This window comes from Hyla sarda, chromosome 1, assembly GCF_029499605.1.
Source record: "Hyla sarda isolate aHylSar1 chromosome 1, aHylSar1.hap1, whole genome shotgun sequence".
Taxonomy (NCBI): Eukaryota; Metazoa; Chordata; class Amphibia; order Anura; family Hylidae; genus Hyla; species Hyla sarda.
The window spans coordinates 274,503,036-274,523,048 of NC_079189.1; the positions used below are offsets into that span (position 1 = coordinate 274,503,036).

The window sequence follows — 20,013 nt, forward strand, 5'->3', positions numbered from 1 at the left end:
AAAAAAATAAAATAAATAACTAGAGTACCCTTTTAAGGTTAAACCGTAGTGGAATAAAATCGATGATTTTGTAAATCACTTATTTTCCACGAAAATACAACCACCAAAGGCAGTTATTAAATTTGAGTTGATTGGCTTGTTCTTGACTTGATTGATATACAATTATATTTATTTTAATAAATTAAGTGAAGGTTCTTATTCTGAGATCCTGTAAGGATGCAAGGCCACCATGGTCTTTATGTGGCAACCACAGAAATACTATTTTCCTCTCTCATTACAAAGCTTTTTTTTGGCACCTCCGGCCTGTTTTTAGCAGCAGGAGGTGCTCAGGAAAGCTGACGCAGGGAAGCTACACAATTTAATTACGTTTGATTTTAATGGGACTTGTGTAAATGGCATAGGCCGCAGGCTCAGAAGTTTATGTAACTCCAAGAGCTCATGGGGCTACATCATTTTTGCAACTGCCATTTCAGTTTTGCAAAATGCATAACCTTCCCCTCTTTGGCTGGTTTCGGCTTTCTCAACCACCTCCGGCCCTGCAAACAGACAGGAGGTGGCCAGAAAGCAAAGTAACAAGATTGGACAACCACTTTCAATATGGAATGACTGGAACAAAAAATACCTTACCCTACAGTTTCCACTTCTTTTTTAGTCTAGTCAGGATAAACATACTTTACATTTTCTTTAATAAAAACAAATGTTTAGAGTATAAAGACACTACTACTATACAGTATAAAATTTTTTTACAAATAGTAAACAAAACCTATAACAAAGGTAATAGAGGGTCGTTACCAGAGTGAATACTTTCAATTTTCACTTGGGCTAAATATCAGTATGTAGAACATATTTGTGGCAGTAAAGCTACAATTCAAATTACAATCTTGGTTATCCATTCTGTAAATGTTTTAGTAACTTTAACTAATGAATAACAGTTTGCTTTTCCTTTTTAGGTGACACCACAAACAGAGGATGGCCTACCAAATGCTACAAATTTACTTCACAACCCTGTTTCCCTTTCAACGCAGCCTGGATCTCTGTCTGACTTGACAAGACAAACAGACTCTTTTACTGGTAAGGATTGAAAAGAAAATATTCAATGCAGGCAAAAATTATTTGGCCCCCTGCTGATTTAGTGCGTTTGCCCACTGACAAAATAATTACCAGTCTAACTTTAATGGTATGTTTATTTGAACAGAAAAATACATTTCAAATAAGTTATGAATTGATTTGCAGTGAAATAAGAATTTCATTAATGGCTCCAAGGTCTCTTATACAAGCAACGAACAGTGATTAGGAGCACTCTGTAATGGTTGTGTTCACACTCTGCAGCTAATAAGTGGCACAGCAGCTAATTACCGCATGTGTTTTCTTTCCGTGAATTATCGCAATTGTGGTAAAAATTGCATAATCACTGTGAAACTCAGCATTTTTACCGTAAATGATGTTAGCATTTGGTAATTAGCTGTGTTACTGCTAATTAGCCACAGCATGTGAACAAAACCTTAAAGGGAGTGCTCCTAATCTCAGCTTGTTACCTGTAAAAAAAAAAAACTGACCACAGAAGCAATAATCAGGTTCCAAACTGTCCACCTTGGCCAAAACTAGAGAACTGTCCAACGATGTTAGGGACAAGACCTACATACAGCTTGGATGAGTTACATCCCCAAGCAGCTTGGTTAGAAGTTTACAATAGTTGATGCAATTGATTGCAAATGGAAAAAAACACTCATTACTGTCAATCTCCCTTAGTCAGGGGCCCCATGCAAGGTCTCCCTTAGTGAAGTTTCATTGATCAAGTGAATGGTAAAGAATCTGCCCAGAACTACACTGTAGGATCTTGTAAATGATCCCAAGGCGGCTGGGACCATAGTCTCTAAGAAAACAATTGGTAACACACTTTGTCATGGAGGACCTAAATTCTGCAGCACATAAATTCTGCAGGTTCCCCTGCTCAAGAAAGCACATGTACAGGCCTACAACTTGTCACTGGCATCATTTCTTGGTCATGGAGGATAGTTTGTAATTTAATTCGGTTTGTGGACAGGTGTCTTTTATCCCCTTCGAAAAAGGATGTACATGTACGTCCTGGAAGCGGCTGTATTCCTGGGACAAGAGGTACATGTACATCCTGACAAGTATCTTGGTGAACCTTTTATAAACTTCACTTTTATTTCAATACAGATAAAATTCAGCTAGACACCTCATCTAAGTGTTCAATACATATAATCATTCGTCTGCCACCTATTTTATGTCTGCAGACAACAATTATACATATCCAGGCATTATTTATAAAGGGGTCATTTGTCTCGTTCGTGCCCATTATCCATTTGTCACAATACTTTATCAAAGTACGTATGCAGTATATTTTCAGAGTGTGTGTGTGTGTTGACACTACAGGGGTCATTTCACAGTTCATAAAGTACGTTCAAGATGCATATAAAGTGCATAAATACTTAGCACATCGGTATTGCACAAATGTCCTTAAAGGGGTTATCTTACATAAGGTCCTTTAGTTAAGTCATACAATAATCGACATGCTTACAAAGTATTTGTGTTGGTGGTAAATTGCTATGTTCTGTGTCCCTCATCGCGCTGATGGCTTGTTTTTTTGCAACTTGGTACTTCTGGTTTCCGTGGATACCTCAGACTACAATCCCCAGAATCTTTTTGTTTCAAGGTGGGAAGGGTCTTATTTCCATCCCACACTTCAGTCGCACCACCGTTTGCATCACAGCACAACCTGACACTAAAGCTGTTGATCTGCGTGATGATTAATGAACACACGACAGACAAAGCAGCCATGCCTCCTTTTAACACCTGAGGTGTGATGTAGTGTCTTGGACTGCACAACAAGCTGGGAAAGGTCCAAGACAACACCCATTTTGTAGCCTGCAGAAAAAGAACTTCCGGGGAAAAGAGAAACAAAGATATTAGAATCCACCAAACACAGGTAAGTGAAGTATATTCGTAACTATACTAACTTTATGGCCCTGTCTTTCACATTCTAAGAACCAAAAATCCTGAAATACCCCTTTTAAGATATACACACTAGAAACTGTTGGCTCCTCAATAAGTATGGCCCTTCTCTTACCATTGTATTTGCACATTTTAGTTTTTAATTCCACCTCCACTTTGCTTTTATTTGTGTAAAACACCTAAACAGTGGATAAACAGTAAATAAAATGTCTGACTACTTTGAGGGGTGCAGTTTTTAAAATGGTGTGATTTATGGGGGTATCACACATATAGGCCCCTAAAATCCACTTCTGAACTGGTCCCCCAAAAAAACAGATTTTAAAATTAACTTGAAAATAGCTTCCCGCAAAATCGGGTACATCTACGTGGTGATTAGGGATGACTTCCGCAACACCACATACATGTACCTGATAAGAATAAACTGTCACAGCGCTGCCGGGCGCTGTGACAGTTTGAGCTCATCTGTGCTGCATAGCCGAGCCCCCCTGAAGCCGGCCAGGGACCAATCACAGCGGTCCCCGGCCGGCGATCACTGCTATTGGTCCGTCAGTACAGATGGACCAATAACAGGGATCTGGCAGGGATCTCCTCCTTCCCCCTCTACTCCGTTGCTTCACACAGTGAAGCAATCGGTGGTGAGGGGGGCCTCATCGTATTAACGCTGTAGACGCTGTGTTCACTGTGACAGCAGCGTCTATTAGGGTAACAGAGGGAAGGACGCTCCCTCTGACACCAATCAGTGCTCTGCAAAGTGAAAAATATTTTTTTTTATATGAACAGGCTGGTGTAGACCCAAACTTTTCCTTTTCATATGGGGTAAAAAGAGAGCACCCCAAAATTTGTAAAGCAATTGCTCCAGAGTACGGAAATACCCCGTATGTGGCCCTAAACTGTTTCCATGAATCACGACAGGGCTCCGAAGTGTGAGAGCGCCATGCGCATTTGAGGACTGAATAAGGGATTTGCATAGGGGTGGACTTGGATGCAAGCGTTACAATTGGCTCCGCTATAAAAAATATTCTACACCAAGGATTCCCAAACATGGTGCCACCAGCTGTTGCTAAACTCCCAGCATGCCTGGACAGTCAACAGCTGTCTGGAAATGCTGCGAGTTGTTGTTTTGCAACAGCTGGAGTAGTGCTGGGCGGTATGACCAAAAATGCATATCGCGGTATTTTTGTAAGTTATGGCGGTTCCACGGTATTTAACGGTATACACCACATCTCCCAATAGCAAACACTCGGGGGAATAATAAGTGTCCGCTATTGAGAGATGTCCCCTATTGGGGGGGAAAAAAAGCTCCAAAATACTCTCCAGAGTGTAATTACCTATAAAACACAATAGAAAGCAATATTACAGTAGAATCTCCCAGTGTCTTGTAATCTCCCCTTATCATTTCATTCTCCCCTTGATCCCCCTGTGCTATTTCATTCCCCCTTCATTACCCTCTGTTTAAATTAATAACCCCCCTCTTTATGAAGTGGCACAGTGGGCAATAAAGGGGGAATTAAATAGCACAGGGGGAGATGAAGACTAAATTATGTGGCATAGGGGGTAATAAAAGGGAATGACTTGGCACGGGGGGGGGGGGGGAAGAGAGAGAGAGAGATCAGGGAAGTGAATTATGTGGCCGGCAAACATACAGAAGCAGTAGACCACTGTTTAAATATGGCTTCTGTGCTGGGGCTTCTGCATGGGGGTGCAGCGGGGGCCTGGGCCCCTTACTGGGGTATTGGCTGTGCCCCCTGATGACGGCCCTGTGTACAAGGAAGGGCTGGCACATAAGCCTGGTTCCCCTAATGGGAGTGTTTTGTCCCCTATTGGTTGGGTACTTGTCCACTGTTGGGAATGTCCCCTATTCGGAGTGTGCAAATTGACTGCTCAAAAAAATAAAGGGAACACTTAAACAACACAGTGTAACTCCAAGTCAATCACACTTCTGTGAAATCACACTGTCCACTCAGGAAGCAACACTGATTGACAATCAATTTCACATGCTGTTGTGCAAAGGGAACAGACAATAGGTGGAAATTATGGGCGATTAGCAAGACACCCCCAATAAAGGAGTGGCTCTGCAGGTGGTGACCACAAACCACTTCTCAGTCCCTATGCTTCCTGGCTGATGTTTTTGTCACTTTTGAATGCTGGTGGTGCTTTCACTCTAGGGGTAGCATGAGACGGAGTCTACAACCCACACAAGTGGCTTAGGTAATGCAGCTTATCCAGGATTGCACATCAATGCGAACTGTGGCAAGAAGGTTTGCTGTGTCTGTCAGCGTAGTGTCCAGATCATGGGGCGCTATCAGGAGACGTGGAGGAGGCTGTAGAAGGGCAACATCCCAGCAGCAGGACAGCTACCTCAGCCTTTATGCAAGTAGTGGCACTGCCAGAGCCCTGCAAAATGGCCACAAATGTGCATGGGTCCACTCAGATTGGCAGAAACAGACTCCTTGAGGGTGGTATGAAGGCCTGACGTCCACAGGCAAATGAGGTTCAATGTGGATAAATGTAAAGTTATGCATCTGGGTACTAATAACATGCATGCGTCGTATGTCTTAGGGGGGATTAAACTGGCAGAGTCACTGGTAGAGAAGGATCTGGGTGTACTTGTACATCACAGACTACAGAATAGCATGCAATGTCAGGCTGCTGCTTCCAAAGCCAGCAGGATTTTGTCATTTATAAAAAGAGGCATGGACTCAAGGGACAGGGACATAATACTCCCCCTTTATAAAGCATTGGTACGGCCTCACCTGGAATATGCTGTTCAGTTTTGGTCGCCTGTTCATAAAAGGGACACTGCGGAGCTGGAAAAGGTGCAGAGATGCGCGACTAAACTAATATGGGGCATGGAACATTTGTTGCAATTGTTTAGTCTTGAGAAGAGACGTCTAAGGGGGGAATATGATAAATGTATATAAATGGCCCATACAAAAAATATGGACAAAAACTGTTCCAGATTAAACCCCCCCCCCCCCAAAGGACGAGGGGGCTCTCCCTCCGTCTGGAGAAGAAAAGGTTTAGTCTAAAGGGGCGACACGCCTTCTTTACCATAAGGACTGTGAATTTATGGAACGGTCTACCTCAGGAACTGGTCACAGCAGGAACAATTAACAGCTTTAAAACAGGGTTAGATACATTCCTGTAACAAAATAACATTAATGCTTATGCAGAATTATAAAACTACATCCCTTTCCCTTATCCCCTTACACCCTTCCCTTCAATTCCCTGGTTGGACTTGGACGTCTGTCTTATTTCAACCCTACTAACTATGTAACTATGTAAGAGGCGGGGGTTGTGCTTACAGCCCAACACCGTGTAGGACATTTGGCATTTGCCAGAGAACACAAAGATTGGCAAATTTGCCACTGGCGCCCTGTGCTCTTCACAGATGAAAGCAGGTTCACACTGAGCACATGTGACAGTCTGGAGAAGAGGCCGTGGAGAATGTACTGCTGCCTTCAACATCCTCCAGCATGACTGGTTTGGTGGTGGGTCAGTAATGGTGTGGGGTGGCATTTCGTTGGGGGGGCTGCACAGCCCTCTATGTGCTTGCCAGAGGTAGCCTGACTGCCATTAGGTACTGAGATGAGATCCTCAGACCCTTTGTGAGACCATATGCTGGTGCGGTTGGCCCTGGGTTCCTCCTAATGCAAGACAATGCTAGACCTCATGTGGCTGGAGTGTGTCAGCAGGTCCTGCAAGAGGAAGGCATTGATGCTATGGACTGGTCCCCCCCCCCCCCCCATTCCTCAGACCTGAATCCGATTGAGCACATCTGGGACATCATGTCTCGCTCCATCACAAACTGACAGATGCTTTAATCCAGGTCTGGGAGGACATCCCTCAGGAGACCATCCGCTACCTCATCAGGAGCATGCCCAGGCATTGTAGGGAGGTCATACGGGCACGTGGAGGTCACACACACTACTGAGCCTCATTTTGACTTGTTTTAAGGACATTACATCAAAGTTGGATCAGCCTGTACTGTGGTTTTCCACTTTGATTTTGAGTGAGACTCTATATCCAGACCTCCATGGTTGATACATTTGATTTCCGTTGACATTTTTTGTGATTTTGTTGTCAGATTCAACTATGTAAAGACAAAATTATTCATGCGATTAGTTCATTCATTCAGATCTAGGATGTGTTATCTTAATGTACATTGCTCAAAAAACAAAGGGAACACTAAGTCTTATGGGACTCTGCCGGTGAATGAAAAATTGTCCGCTATTGGGAGGTGTCCGCTAAGAGAGATTTTACTGTAGTAACTAAACCTCATGGCAATCCTGAGATCCCAGTAACTGCGGAAGGTGAGTGTTATGCCAGAAGTGGAGATCAAAGGGCACATCAGCGTATTTAGTCGACTTCCAAACCTGCAAAACCTCTTTATGGAGCAGAAAAGGCCTCCCGTTAGGGAACCCTGTAATAACATATGTGGTGAGGGGGCATTAACATAACGAATCTTGGCCTGTTCAGCTCGAGGTAAAGGATCCGGTAACACCCAGTGTTGAATATAACGGAGCTGGCCGGCTAAATAGTACACAATTCTGGGAGCACCTCTTCTGCAGATAGGCTAATTTTGCGTCAGCTCTGTCTACCCTGCAGCGCCCTAAGCAAAGTCCTTTCTGTGGATAATATTAGGCCAATGGGAATTTAAACTGGAACTTCCTCCTGGAGCCCGTTCCCCCACTCCTGTACCCTCCCACCCACAAGGATCCACCTGTAAAAGCATCATGAACATAGATGTTAATCAAATGCATCCAGACAATCCTGTTCCCTCACTACCTAACCAGAGCCAAAAATCTTGCTGATTGTTATGGGATCGAATATTTAACTGAGTAAAATGCACATCAGTTCATTTGAAACATTGGTGTGTGTTTTTTTTTTTTTTTTTTTTTTTGTCTCACTTTTCAAATAAGCCATTAAAATTTATAGACTGGTCATTTCTTTGTCAGAATCAGCAGGGGATCAAATAACGTTTGTCTTCACTGTAGAAAACAAATAAGAATAAAATGGTAATTGCATATTTTCAGATTTTTAGTTATGCTATTGTAGATCTTACTTTTTTTTTTTTTTTTTTTTTTAAGAAATCTATGGTACTCGCGTACATTTTGCTCAAATGACATTGCCATTTTTTTCCAGGAATCCCAGGGCTTGGCAGGACAGTTGTGTCAACTGGCCTACCAGACATAAAAAGGGAAAATAAAGAGGACGAGGAAAATAGGTCAGTGGCTGAACTATCAGATGATGAGAAGAAGGAATCTAAACCTCAAAGAAGTCGGACACGCTGCTCCGTAAACAGGTCTTGCAGATCTCTGGGAGGGTTAGATACGATAGTGAGCATTCGGCTGAGCCCTGTACCAATATATTTGGCTTTGCTTTGCAATAGAACTTGAATTTATTATTATTTTTTGATTGTTTAGTTTTCATAGTATTAAGCCTTATTAAAATATGTAATTATGCTGACTGCTTCTTCCCTGTAGTCAAGATGATGATGAAGATGATGAGGATGATGATAACCTTCCCCCAGAGCAAAAAGCTGAGCGTGAAAAGGAAAGGCGAGTGGCCAATAATGCCAGAGAACGTCTTCGTGTGCGGGATATTAATGAGGCATTTAAAGAGCTGGGACGGATGTGCCAGCTGCACCTTAACAGTGAGAAGCCACAAACCAAGCTCTTGATACTGCACCAGGCGGTGTCGGTCATCCTTAGTTTGGAGCAACAAGTGCGAGGTGAGTGGGACTTGAGAGTGGTGGGGTACAGATCTGTCTGTTTTCCCTTATCCGTCCTCCTTAAATCTTCCAACCCAGAGATATACATGTATTTTCTTCTTTGCTTTATTCTGTTAACTTTAAACAGTACATGTATATTCTCCTACCGCCCCACTCTCTGCATGCTAATGTGGCTTTCCTTTAGCTTTTTTTTGTTTTGTTCTGTTTTCCTTTTAATTTCTTTTGGGCTCTTTTGAAAGCTGGAATTTTGCATGAAATATAAAAGGCTAGATCACCTTTCCCTATGTGTGGAGGTGGAGATGAGCTCGCAAAATGTGTATGGCTAAGAGATGCCATTTCTTAATTTAGCCATGTGTCATACTTTTGTGTTTTATATGGACAGTCATTTGTGCAGTAACGCCCTAAAATGTATAATGGGAAATATTACATTGCTCAAACATCAACAAGAATCCATCACTCTATAAAGCCGTTGATAAATGTGTAAAAAAAAAAAAAAAAAAAAAGCAACAGATTTGTTTTTTATTGATTGTATTGTTGTTTTAGTTTTAAAGAGTGGTTTATTATGTTTACTGCACTATTGGCATGTGTTTTAGGTGTGTATCAGAGTAATGGCTATTACTACACTATTGGCATGTGTTTTAAAGGGAACCAGTAACCATAAAAATGTTGTTCGATCTTTCAGCAGCATATTTTAGAGCAGATGGAACTAAACTGGTTGATATGTAGTTTTATGGGAAGAGAGTCATATAACTATGCTTATTCTGGGTTTAGGAATACAGTGTCTTTGCCGTTCTCTCCATGCATATATACTGGATATACTGGACTCCTAAATTGACAATAAGCAGATAATTAATTTACTAAAATACAAGTAATTCAAAATCTCTTTCCAAAAATATAGATCAGGCTGCTTCACCTGCTCTATAACATTCGGTAGATTGAACATCATTTTTATGATGACATGTAAACACTGACACATTAAAGGAAACATTATTAGCTATGCATGGTTTTGTTTGTTTGTTTTTTTTTTTGTTTTGTTTTTCCAAGCTAATGCTTCTCTTTTTCTGCAAATTTAATTTTTTTCCAGAATCTTTATTTTCTTGGTGAGGTTTATGGATGATACCTCTGCTATTTCAACAACTTATTTAAAATTAGCGTGTAAATTTCAGCCTGTTCTTAATGCTGTGTATCATTTCTAAAGTGCGTAGAATACATCATTTGTCACTTTCTCTATTTCATCTTTTTCCCACCATTTCCTTTCTGAAAACTACCACTTCCTATCTTTACAGACAGTTCTCCAAACCCCTTCTCCCCACCACCTGCACACATTCCTTGTCCCACTGGCTTTGCATTTATTGCTCCTCTGAGATGATGGGAGGAATCCCTTAAATAAACCAGCAATACGGGTACTGCCCCTTGTTACTTGCTGCACCAGCTCTGGAAAATTGGGAAGGCCTAAATTATTTCTGATGTATATGTGTGAATTATTTTTTTTTGCACATGTGAGATACATTTTAATTTGTATTTGAAATTTGGTCACTACTTTTTGCTCTGGTAGGAATAGCATTATTGGATGCCTTAAATTGCAAAGAGTTTAGAGTGTTGGCATTAAGGATACAAGATGGTAAACTGTGATTTATGTGTTGTGTACATAAAGTTGAGCTATAAAGTAGAAGACTAAGAACTGTACCCAAAGTATGTTTTGTTTTATCAATAAACTTAAAATAGTCAACAAAAATTGTACACAATCCCCTTTAGGCTAAGTTTCCACTTCCACTTTTTTTCTGGCAGTTTTTGGAATATTGCCACTGCAGTTTTTAAGCCAAAGTCAGAAGAGGATCCATAAGTGAGGAAAAGTGTAAGTCCTTCCTTAATACGGCCTATTCCATTTGAATAAACTTATGTCTTTGACTCAAAAACTGCAGTGGCAATTTTCCATAAACTTTTAGGAAAAAAAAACAAGTGGAAACTTAGCCTTAAAGTCTGAAAAGTAAATTTTAATAATCTGAACATAAATACGGTATATAGATCAACCGTCCCAGTGATATTACTTTGCAGTCATTTAAAATGCAGGGACTTGTGTACCAGTTCTACAAATAAAAGATCATATTTTCAATTCAGTTTAAAATGCAAAGCATTATTAAGGGAAAAAATTCTCAGTATTATTTGGTTTAATTTTCAATGTCTTGTGGGTTATTCAATTTGGATGTATGGAGAAGTTCATTGTTGCTATTGTTATCAGTGGCTGAGATACTTCCTGATATGTATGGGAAATAATCCTGTCCCATTTGCTGAATTGAGCAGTGTTCTTCCTGCTAATGCAAGAATAAGTAAACCTCTAGGTACAGTTTTCAGTCTTCACTGTATAGTTCATAGAAATGTATTTTCCTTAAATTGAGTGTTTAGGTTTTAAACCTCAGCTAAAGCCAGTCTGAGACAAACTAAAAGCTATGTTGAACCTGAATTTTTTTTATTTAATTGGCAGGATAATTAAACATCTGTCTCTATATATAGGCAAAGTAACTTTTCTGTTAATTGGGTTTTATTGTCTTTTTACCTATATGCATACAGTATCAGTTTTTGGTATTTTTATGTTTTCTGGGATTAACCTGGTCTAGATTCTCACAGTTCTATTATTGCTTCAGTCTTGCAGTTTTACTTTTTTTTTTTTTACTTTTTCTTTCCTAGAATGACATAATGAATTGACACATCAAATGTGTGTGTGTATTTCTGAAGCAACAAAATCAGCATGTACTAAAAAAGTTACATAAAAATAGATAAGGGTTTCATAATGATTGCCAAAGAGGATTTTTTGTTTACTTAGTCCATTTAGGTTTAGCTGCCCAATCTGGTAAATATCCCAAGCAAGTACACGGAGGGTGATTTTCTGTTTCTCCCCACACAAATTTCAATAGTTGCAGTAATTTTATCCAGTATGGGTTACTGCATTTTATAGAAATGTTGGCCACATTTTAAAGCCTATATTGTGCATTTTATTTTTGTGACTTTACTTGCCTGTATATAGACAACTTGTCAAAGTCTATGCAGAATATTAGTTTGCCATTCCTGGTAATGAAAGGTTTATTGGGGCCCCGAGTTAAACCTCCCCCGATTTAACCATTCACTTTCCTGGGGTTTAGCAGTGGTGGAAGCAGTAAGGAGGAGGGCAGCACTCTGGAGGAGAAGGACGTGCGAGATCGTGAGAGGAGAATGTCAAACAATGCGCGAGAGAGAGTGCGCGTCCGAGACATCAATGAGGCTTTCAAGGAATTGGGCCGCATGGTGCAGATGCATTTAAAAGCCGACAAAGCCCAAACCAAGCTCATCATCCTACAGCAGGCCGTGCAGGTCATAATGAGCCTGGAGCAGCAAGTGCGAGGTATCCTCCACTACCGCCCTAGTATCTGTTTAATTGAATTTACATTCTTCCTGCATCAGCACATATATTTCCTCTCATCCCGCTTACTTTCTCTTTAAAAATTGAAGCACAAACACTTTCATTATTTGTTTCCTTTTCCCTTCTTTCTATTACTTGGTGTTACTATAATTAAAAAAAAAACTATAGACATGTCAAAAGTTTTGACCGCTTGGGGTCATTAGAACAAGCTGGATGAAGTGCATGACCGGCGCTGCTCTCCCACTCTTGCTGCACGAGACTCATTCCATGGCTTTACCATAGAATCAATTGCCTATTTCCATGGACTTACCATAGAATCCATCTCCTGCAGTAAGGCGGGGAGAGGTGCGATCTATGGGGGATCTAAACACTGAAGTTTTTTTGAAACTATAAACATTTTTAAGGGGGATATCCAGGTACTAAAAAGTAATCTCTCTTGTGCTGGGGCCACCATGAATGAAAATATGAATAGAAAAAAACCCTACTTTGCTACCACACTCCCTCGAAGGCTCCCTCTAAAGCAGTCCGGTCCCCCAGTGATTGTCAGCTACTTCTGAGATTGGCTCGTCTTGGCAGTGACAGCCTGCTCGTTATTTTCATGGTGGCCCCAACACCGGTAGAATTTTTAGTACCCAGAATAACCCTGAACTAATCCCATCCCAGTAAAAGGCAAAAGTCAAAATTTAGCAGTGAATGTTCAAAAAATGTATCTGGTCATGTTTTGCTTCCTGGCATTACTGCCATACACATCTAAGCTGCTAATGTACATTTATGTAATACTGACCCTAATCTCACTCTCTTTTGTAGTGGTTAGTGGGAAACTAAGGGATGATTAAGTTTATCCACTGCTAAGTTTTGATTTTAGAGGCGGATCATCTTCTTGAATCCTGGGCTAGGAGGCATACAAGCTATAAATATTGTAGACCTGAATTTCCAAATAAAGTATAGTGGCTCAAATGCTTAAGATACAAAAAAGTGTTAGTGGCCAAATGGGAGTTCCTCACAGAAGCCTCTCGCAACAAGCGATTTTTAAGAAATCCAACCTTTTGATGAGCAAAAAGAATGGTAATTTATTCTAATTTGGCTTTGCTAATACTTTTAGCAGTATCTTTTTATGTTGATGAATTGAAGCCAGTGTTTGTACTTCCTAATCGGGAGTACAGTTCAAATTGATTTTGGTTTCATTTACCTTTTTAGAAATATTTATAATGTTAAGAACCCAGAAAGCTGCTGGGTTGTAGGGTCTTTCCTACAAGAGACAGTTGTGCACAGGATAGGCGATAAATGTTATCGGTGGGGTTATGTGCCTACTGTTAAATGGATATACCAAGGTAGCAACAGAAAACATTTTAACATGACCTGCACTACTTTATATATCTTATGACTGCTGTACTTTCTTATTCCCCTTTACTTGAAATATTCGCTTTCTTTTATTTATTTATTCTTGCGCCTTCTGTTACCACATTAGGATTGCATATTGTCTGCAGTTATACAGGTTGATATTACTAATGATCTTCCCTGCTATTAGTTTTTGCTGCCTTCCTGCCAACCTCTCGCTCTCTCGCTCCTGTGTTTGTGTGTGTTACTAAATACTTTCATGTTTTTTTTTTGTTTTGTTTTTTATTACTAACATTACTTCAAATTAATCTGACTCAAAAGCTGTTATTGCCATTTTCTACTACACCTTTTTCTGTTAGAACGTTATGGTATGGTGTGTCTAGAACAATGACACTTTTTTTTTTTTTTTACGTAAATGTGACCCTCTCTTATATCTGACCACTCTTTAACAATTGCTTTGCTTCACAGAGCGAAATTTAAACCCGAAGGCTGCTTGTCTGAAGAGGCGTGAGGAAGAAAAAGTGTCTGGTGTAGATCCACAGATGGGCCTGCCTGGAGGTCTGCCTGGTCTTGGAGACTCTCACAACCCAGTGGGCCATATGTGAAGTAAGTAATGACTGCCGTCAAGTAGTAAGGGATCCTGCTTTTAACAAGATTTAGAAGTCTTTAAAGGGAATCTGACAGCGGGTTCACCTGTACTAAACAGGGCCTATCTGAGCAAAGTGACAGAGGCAGGGATGCTCTGAATGCTAGCTCCTGCCTCAGTTGTGCTAGGGAAACATGGTGTATTATGCTGGATTGCTAATATGTATATCTCCCGAAAGGGACCATGGATTGGAGCAAGTCATACCTTGTTTTATGTAGGTTTACCTGCCCTATAACCCTGTCTAAACCAGCTGTCAGATTGACTTTAAAGCGGATATATTAATTAATAGAAAAACTGAACTAACTTCTTTCAAAAACAGCTCCATGTCTGTCCCAGAGTTGTGTGTGGTATTACAACACAGTTTATACACGTCACTTAGGTATAAACTAAATGGACGAACAAATCTCTGTGATGCATCTGATTAGAAGTAGGGTATGATTCTACGTGCAGCTGCTCTTCTCCTCAGCTTTATAATGAACACCTAATCTCTCTTTGTTAAATGGGTGATAACCTATATCAAATTGGTCACTAGAGGCAGCACAGGCGAAGGAATTACAATAAGGAATCTGCTTTCAAATCAGTGTCCTATTGTTTTCAATATGAATATGTGCAATATCAACTTCTTGATGCAGAATCTTCAGGGGTTCCCTGTGAAACCATGTCTAATATGTTGGACGAGGATTATCCCCATTAAATGGGGCTACTTTGGGACAATTTTAACAGTAGAAATCAGTTATTTCTTCCATGAATTTTGGAACTGATTTTTCCAACAGAAAAATCACTTTGATTTCTCCCTTCCAAGCTATGATTTTCTTTCTGTTGTCACTTGCAACTTGCAGCTCACCCTCCCTTCTATACATAGGTGCTTAGAAAGTAAAAAGAAAAAAATCTAATTGTTTCCCAATCACAGATGAGTATAATGCACCAAATATTGCTTCTAGAACATTCATCCTAGTGCCATTTTAAAAGCTAGTATTCTTAAGCTCTAGCCATTAATTTATATCTATGGCAAGCATTTAGTCATGAGATCATATTTACATCTTTGAAACTGTTAAAGGAACAGTGGTGCAGTTGCCCATAGTAACCAGATTTTATCCTTCATTTTTAGAGGCCTTTTTTATTTTGAAATGAAAGCTGGAATCTGGTTGCTATGGGCAACTGTTTCACTGTTCTGAACAAGAATTGATAAATTTCCCCCCAAAACGCCTTGAAAATGTTTTGGTGCCAAATATTAACAAACATGCTCCACAAATACATAGCATATAGTCTTTGTTTTTTTACCCACAACATTGTTTATTTATGTTGTAGATTTTAATTTTTGCACTTTTGTATTTTCCTCCTCCACCTTATAAAAATCTTAACTTTTTTTTAAATATATTTTAATTCACAGACAAGTATGAGGGCTTGTTTTTTGCATGACCAGCTGTCCTTTGTAAGGACATCACTCATTTTAACATAAAATGTATGGCGCAACCCAAAAAAATACTATTTTTGTGTGGGGAAATTGAAAAGAAAAACGCAATTTTGCACATATAGGACGATTTCGTTTTCACACTGTAAAAATTACATGTTTTCTTCTGTGGGTCAATAGGATTAAAATGATACCCATGATTACATGCTTTTCTATTATTGTACTGCTTTAAAAAAAACATTCAAACTTTTTAACCAAATTATTATGTTTAAAATCCCTCTAACTTTTTCATTTTTTGCGCATTTATCTGTACTTTGTATTAATACCCCATCTGTGTATATAAAACTTTAATGATTTTTTATTATTTTTTGGGAATATGTGACAGCTATTTTGGACCTTTGTAAAAAAAAATTATTTATTTTTACACTTTTTTTTTGGGGGGGGGGGGGGGGTAAAATAGGAAATTTTTCAAATTTTACTTTTTTTTACACTCTGTCCCCATAGGGGATTATTTGTAGCAATCACTTGATTGCTAATACTGTTCATTGCTATGCATAGGGCATAGCACTGATCAGTATTATCAGCAATCTTATGCTCTCGTCTGCTCGATCTCAGACCAGAGCAGAAGATCCCTGGAGATGGACAGAGGCAGGTGAGGGGACCTCTATCTACCATTATGGATAATCTGATCCCCACGGCAGCGCTGTGGGTGATCTCATCATCCATTTTACCGACCGCACTGTCGCAAATGCCATGATCTGTATTGATCACAGCATCTGAGGGGTTAATGTCGGACATGAGTGTGAAAACATGTCTGCCATTACCGGCGGGTCCCTGGCTGCGGATAGCAGCTGGGATGCCGTGCATGACGCGAGCACCACTCCAGCGCTTATGTACAGGACATAAATGTACATCCTGGTGCCTTCCTGCGTCGTTAAGGGGTTAAATCAATTCGTGCCAGAAAGTTAAACAGATTTGTAAATGACTTCTATTTAAAAATCTTAATCCTTCCAGTACTTATCAGCTGCTGTATGCTCCACAGGATGTTCTTTTCTTTTTGAATTTCCTTTCATGTCTGACCACAGTGCTCTCTGCTAACACCTCTGTCCATTTTAGGAACTGTCCAGAGTAGGGGCAAATCCCAATAGCAGACCTATACTGCTCTGGACAGTTCCTTTACATGAACAGAGGTGTCAGCAGAGAGCACTGTGGTCAGACAGAAAGGAAATTCAAAAAGAAAAGAACTTCCTGTGGATCATACAACAGCTGGTAAATACTGTAAGATTTTTTTTTAAATAGAAGTAATTTACCAATCTGTTTAACTTTCTGGCAAAAGTTGATTAACCCCTTAACAATGAAGGACGTATATGTACGTCCTCCGCCGACTCCCGTGGGGTCACGCGGTGTCCCCGCGTGATATCGGGTTGGTCCTGGCGGCTATCAACTGCCAGGACTCGCGGCTAATACAGGACATCACTGATCGGGGTGATGCCCTGTATTAACCCTTCAGACGCGTCGATCAAAGCTGACCTCGGCCTCTGAAATGAAAGTGTAAGTAACCCGGCTGCTCAGTCGGGCTGTTCGGGACTGCCGCGGTGAAATTGCGGTGTCCCAAACAGCTTACAGGACACCGGGAGGGCCCTTACCTGCCTCCTCGGTGTCCGATCGACAAATGACTGCTTGCTCCATGCCTAAGATCCAGGCAAGAGCAGTCAAGCGCCGATAACACTGATCACAGCGGTGTTAATACACGCCTGAGATCAGTGTGTGCAGTGTTATAGGTCCCTATGGGAGCTATAACATTGCAAAAAAAAAGTGTTCATAAAGGTCATTTAACCCCTTCCCTAATAAGTTTGCATCACCCCCCTTTTCCCATAAAAAAATAAAAGTGTAAATAAAAATAAATATAAACATATGTGGTATCGCCGCGTGCGTAAATGTCCGAACTATAAAAATATATCATTAATTAAACCGCACAGTCAATGGCGTACACGTAAAAAAATTCCAAAGTCCAAAAAGTGTATTTTGTCACTTTTTATACCATTAAAAATTAATAAAAAGTTATGAAAATGTCCGATCAAAACAAAAATGGTACCGATAAAAACTTCCGATCACGGCGCAAAAAATGAGCCCCCATACCGCCCCGTACGTGGGGAAAAAAAAGTTATAGGGGTCAAAAGAGGACATTTTTAAACGTATAAATTTTCCTGCATGTAGTTATGATTTTTTTCAGAAGTGCGACAAAATCAAACCTATATAAGTAGGGTATCATTTTAACTGCATGGACCTACAGAATAATAAGGTGTCATTTTTACAGAAATATGCACTGTGTAGAAACGGAAGCCCCCAAAAGTTACAAAATGGCGTTTTTTCTTTGATTTTGTCGCACAATGATTTTTTTTTCCCTTTTCGCTGTGAATTTTTGGGTAAAATGACTAATGTCACTGCAAAGTAGAATTGGTGACGCAAAAAATAAGCCATAATATGGATTTTTAGGTGGAAAATTGAAAGTTATGATTTTTAAAAGGTAAGGAGGAAAAAACTAAAGTGCAAAAACTGAAAAACCCTGCATCCTTAAGGGGTTAAAGGTTTTCCAGTGGAATACCCCTTTAACCCTCAACCTTTGTAGTCAAACAATTATTATTATTTTTTTTTTATACACTAATCTGTTCCTGCATGTATAGCACATTAGTCTGATCCTTTAGCACCATTGCTTTATGCTATGCCACAACAAAGTACAGTGTTTTACCTGTTATAGAAATGGACGGTCTAAGGCTACGTTCACAGAGCAGAATTTCTGTGATACTGCTCAAATACTGTTCTGCAAAGCTGGCTATGAATTTTTTTGCAGAGTTTGTTTAGAAATTTGAGATGAGTGAAGTTACAGTAATTTGGTCACAAACTTCTCGGTTTGTCGTTTTCTGACTTTATCCTGCATAAATCAGTTCAGCTTTCAGGTGCTCCGGTGGGCTGGAAAAGGTGGATACAGTCCTAGGAGCAAGCGCCTGAAAGCTGAACTAATTTATGCAGGCTAAAGTCGGAAACTGCCAAGCCGAGAAGTTCGTGACCAATCGAATTACTGTAAGTTCACTCATCTCTAGTAGAAATTATGCAGAATTACTGTGCTCTAAACACAGATTCTGGGTGGTATTCAGAGTCCCATTTCCCTCAATGGGGCCCTGTGTGGATTTCTGCACAAACTATTGACAGGTTAGTATTTTTAGCAAAATGCGGAAATTCTGCTGTGTGAATGGGACAGCTGAATCCCGATTTCAATACAATGTGCAGTAGATTTTGCAGAATTTTGAAGCAGATTTTTTTCCAGCAAAAATTCAGCTTGGAAGTTCTGCTGCATAAGGATAACATTGTGGTGAATTAAATTTTCGCACAGCAGATTTGACGCTGCAGCAATTCTGCATTCCGGATTCTGTCAATAGTTTTTACAGAATTACTCCAATTAAAGTCAATGGGACTCTGAATTCTGTCCAGAATCTGTGTGTTGAGCGCAACAAATTCTGCATACATTCAGCACAAATTCCACACTGAATCTGCAAAAATCAGCTGCCAGCTTGGCAGAAAGGAATCTGAGCTGAAGCACAGGAATTCCACAGTGTGAACATCATCATTTTGCTTTATATACTATTTCTATTTATGTTCTCTTTCTTAGTGTAATGTTTTGCTCTTCTTTCTCAACAGTTTCAAGTTTGCTGGAATTTTTACATCATACGTTGGGTTATTTTTATATATATAATTCTAATTTTTTAAAGGTTTTACAATTTTTGTTTGGGAAAAAACACAAACTTTGAGACATGGAATTCTTTGTGGCCTTCACTATATTTTCCTGAGAAATGGACTCTAATGACTGAGTTTTACAGTGGAAAGAGAGAAAAAAAAGAATAAAATGACTTGGATTGACATCTCGACTTTGGACTTGTGCTTAAAGAGAGGTCATGAGGAATTTGCCTTAACTGAAGAAAAAAAAACTTATTTAAGTGGTGGAAGTTGTAGAAAGTTTCCCCAGATGTTATCCACCCCTGCTCTGCTGGAAGTATTTCCCAACCTTGTGCCTACATGACAAAAACAAGAGACTTTTTTTTTTTTTTTTTTTTTTTTTTTTTATAAAAACAAAAGACATACGATTAAAAATAGGCATAATGAGTTTTTTTTTTCTTTCAAGTTAGAACAAATAGAAAAATATTTTTTCAGGTTTTTGTTTTTAGCAATGGATTTTTTAATAAAATTCAGAACAAAAGTGTTGTTTTTTTTTCTTTATTTTTATTCTTAAAAATGTTGACAAGAGCTACAGTGGTCTATCCTTATCTTGACTCCCTATAATACCTCAACCACTGTGCTGTCTATTTTTCCTATGGCTTATTTTTCCATCTGATGGTCACCCTATTGTGAAGAATTTTGCTAGCTGTTAGATTGATTCTAGGGGCTTCAATTGGTAACACCTATGGTGCTACAAATCAAAGTTCCTCTGTATAAGTATATACTGTGTCTGATAAACAAAA

At 39.6% G+C, this 20,013-nt stretch overlaps 1 protein-coding gene across 7 annotated transcripts in view; it reads left to right on the forward strand.

Moving 5' to 3' along the window:
* Positions 1-19,609, forward strand: part of TCF3 (transcription factor 3) — a 193,452-nt gene extending 173,843 nt beyond the window's left edge. For 6 of the 7 annotated variants that reach the window (XM_056572494.1, XM_056572465.1, XM_056572510.1 and 3 more), the window contains 5 exons: positions 951-1,071; positions 8,122-8,281; positions 8,463-8,710; positions 13,911-14,048; positions 19,196-19,609. In XM_056572494.1, the coding sequence (XP_056428469.1) occupies positions 951-1,071; positions 8,122-8,281; positions 8,463-8,710; positions 13,911-14,047 (666 nt within the window). In that variant the 3' untranslated portion in view covers position 14,048; positions 19,196-19,609. Of the gene's footprint in view, positions 1-950; positions 1,072-8,121; positions 8,282-8,462; positions 8,711-11,850; positions 12,087-13,910; positions 14,049-19,195 lie in introns of all 7 variants that reach the window. The other variant, XM_056572505.1, reaches the window with a different exon arrangement.
* Positions 19,610-20,013: the final 404 nt, after the last annotated feature.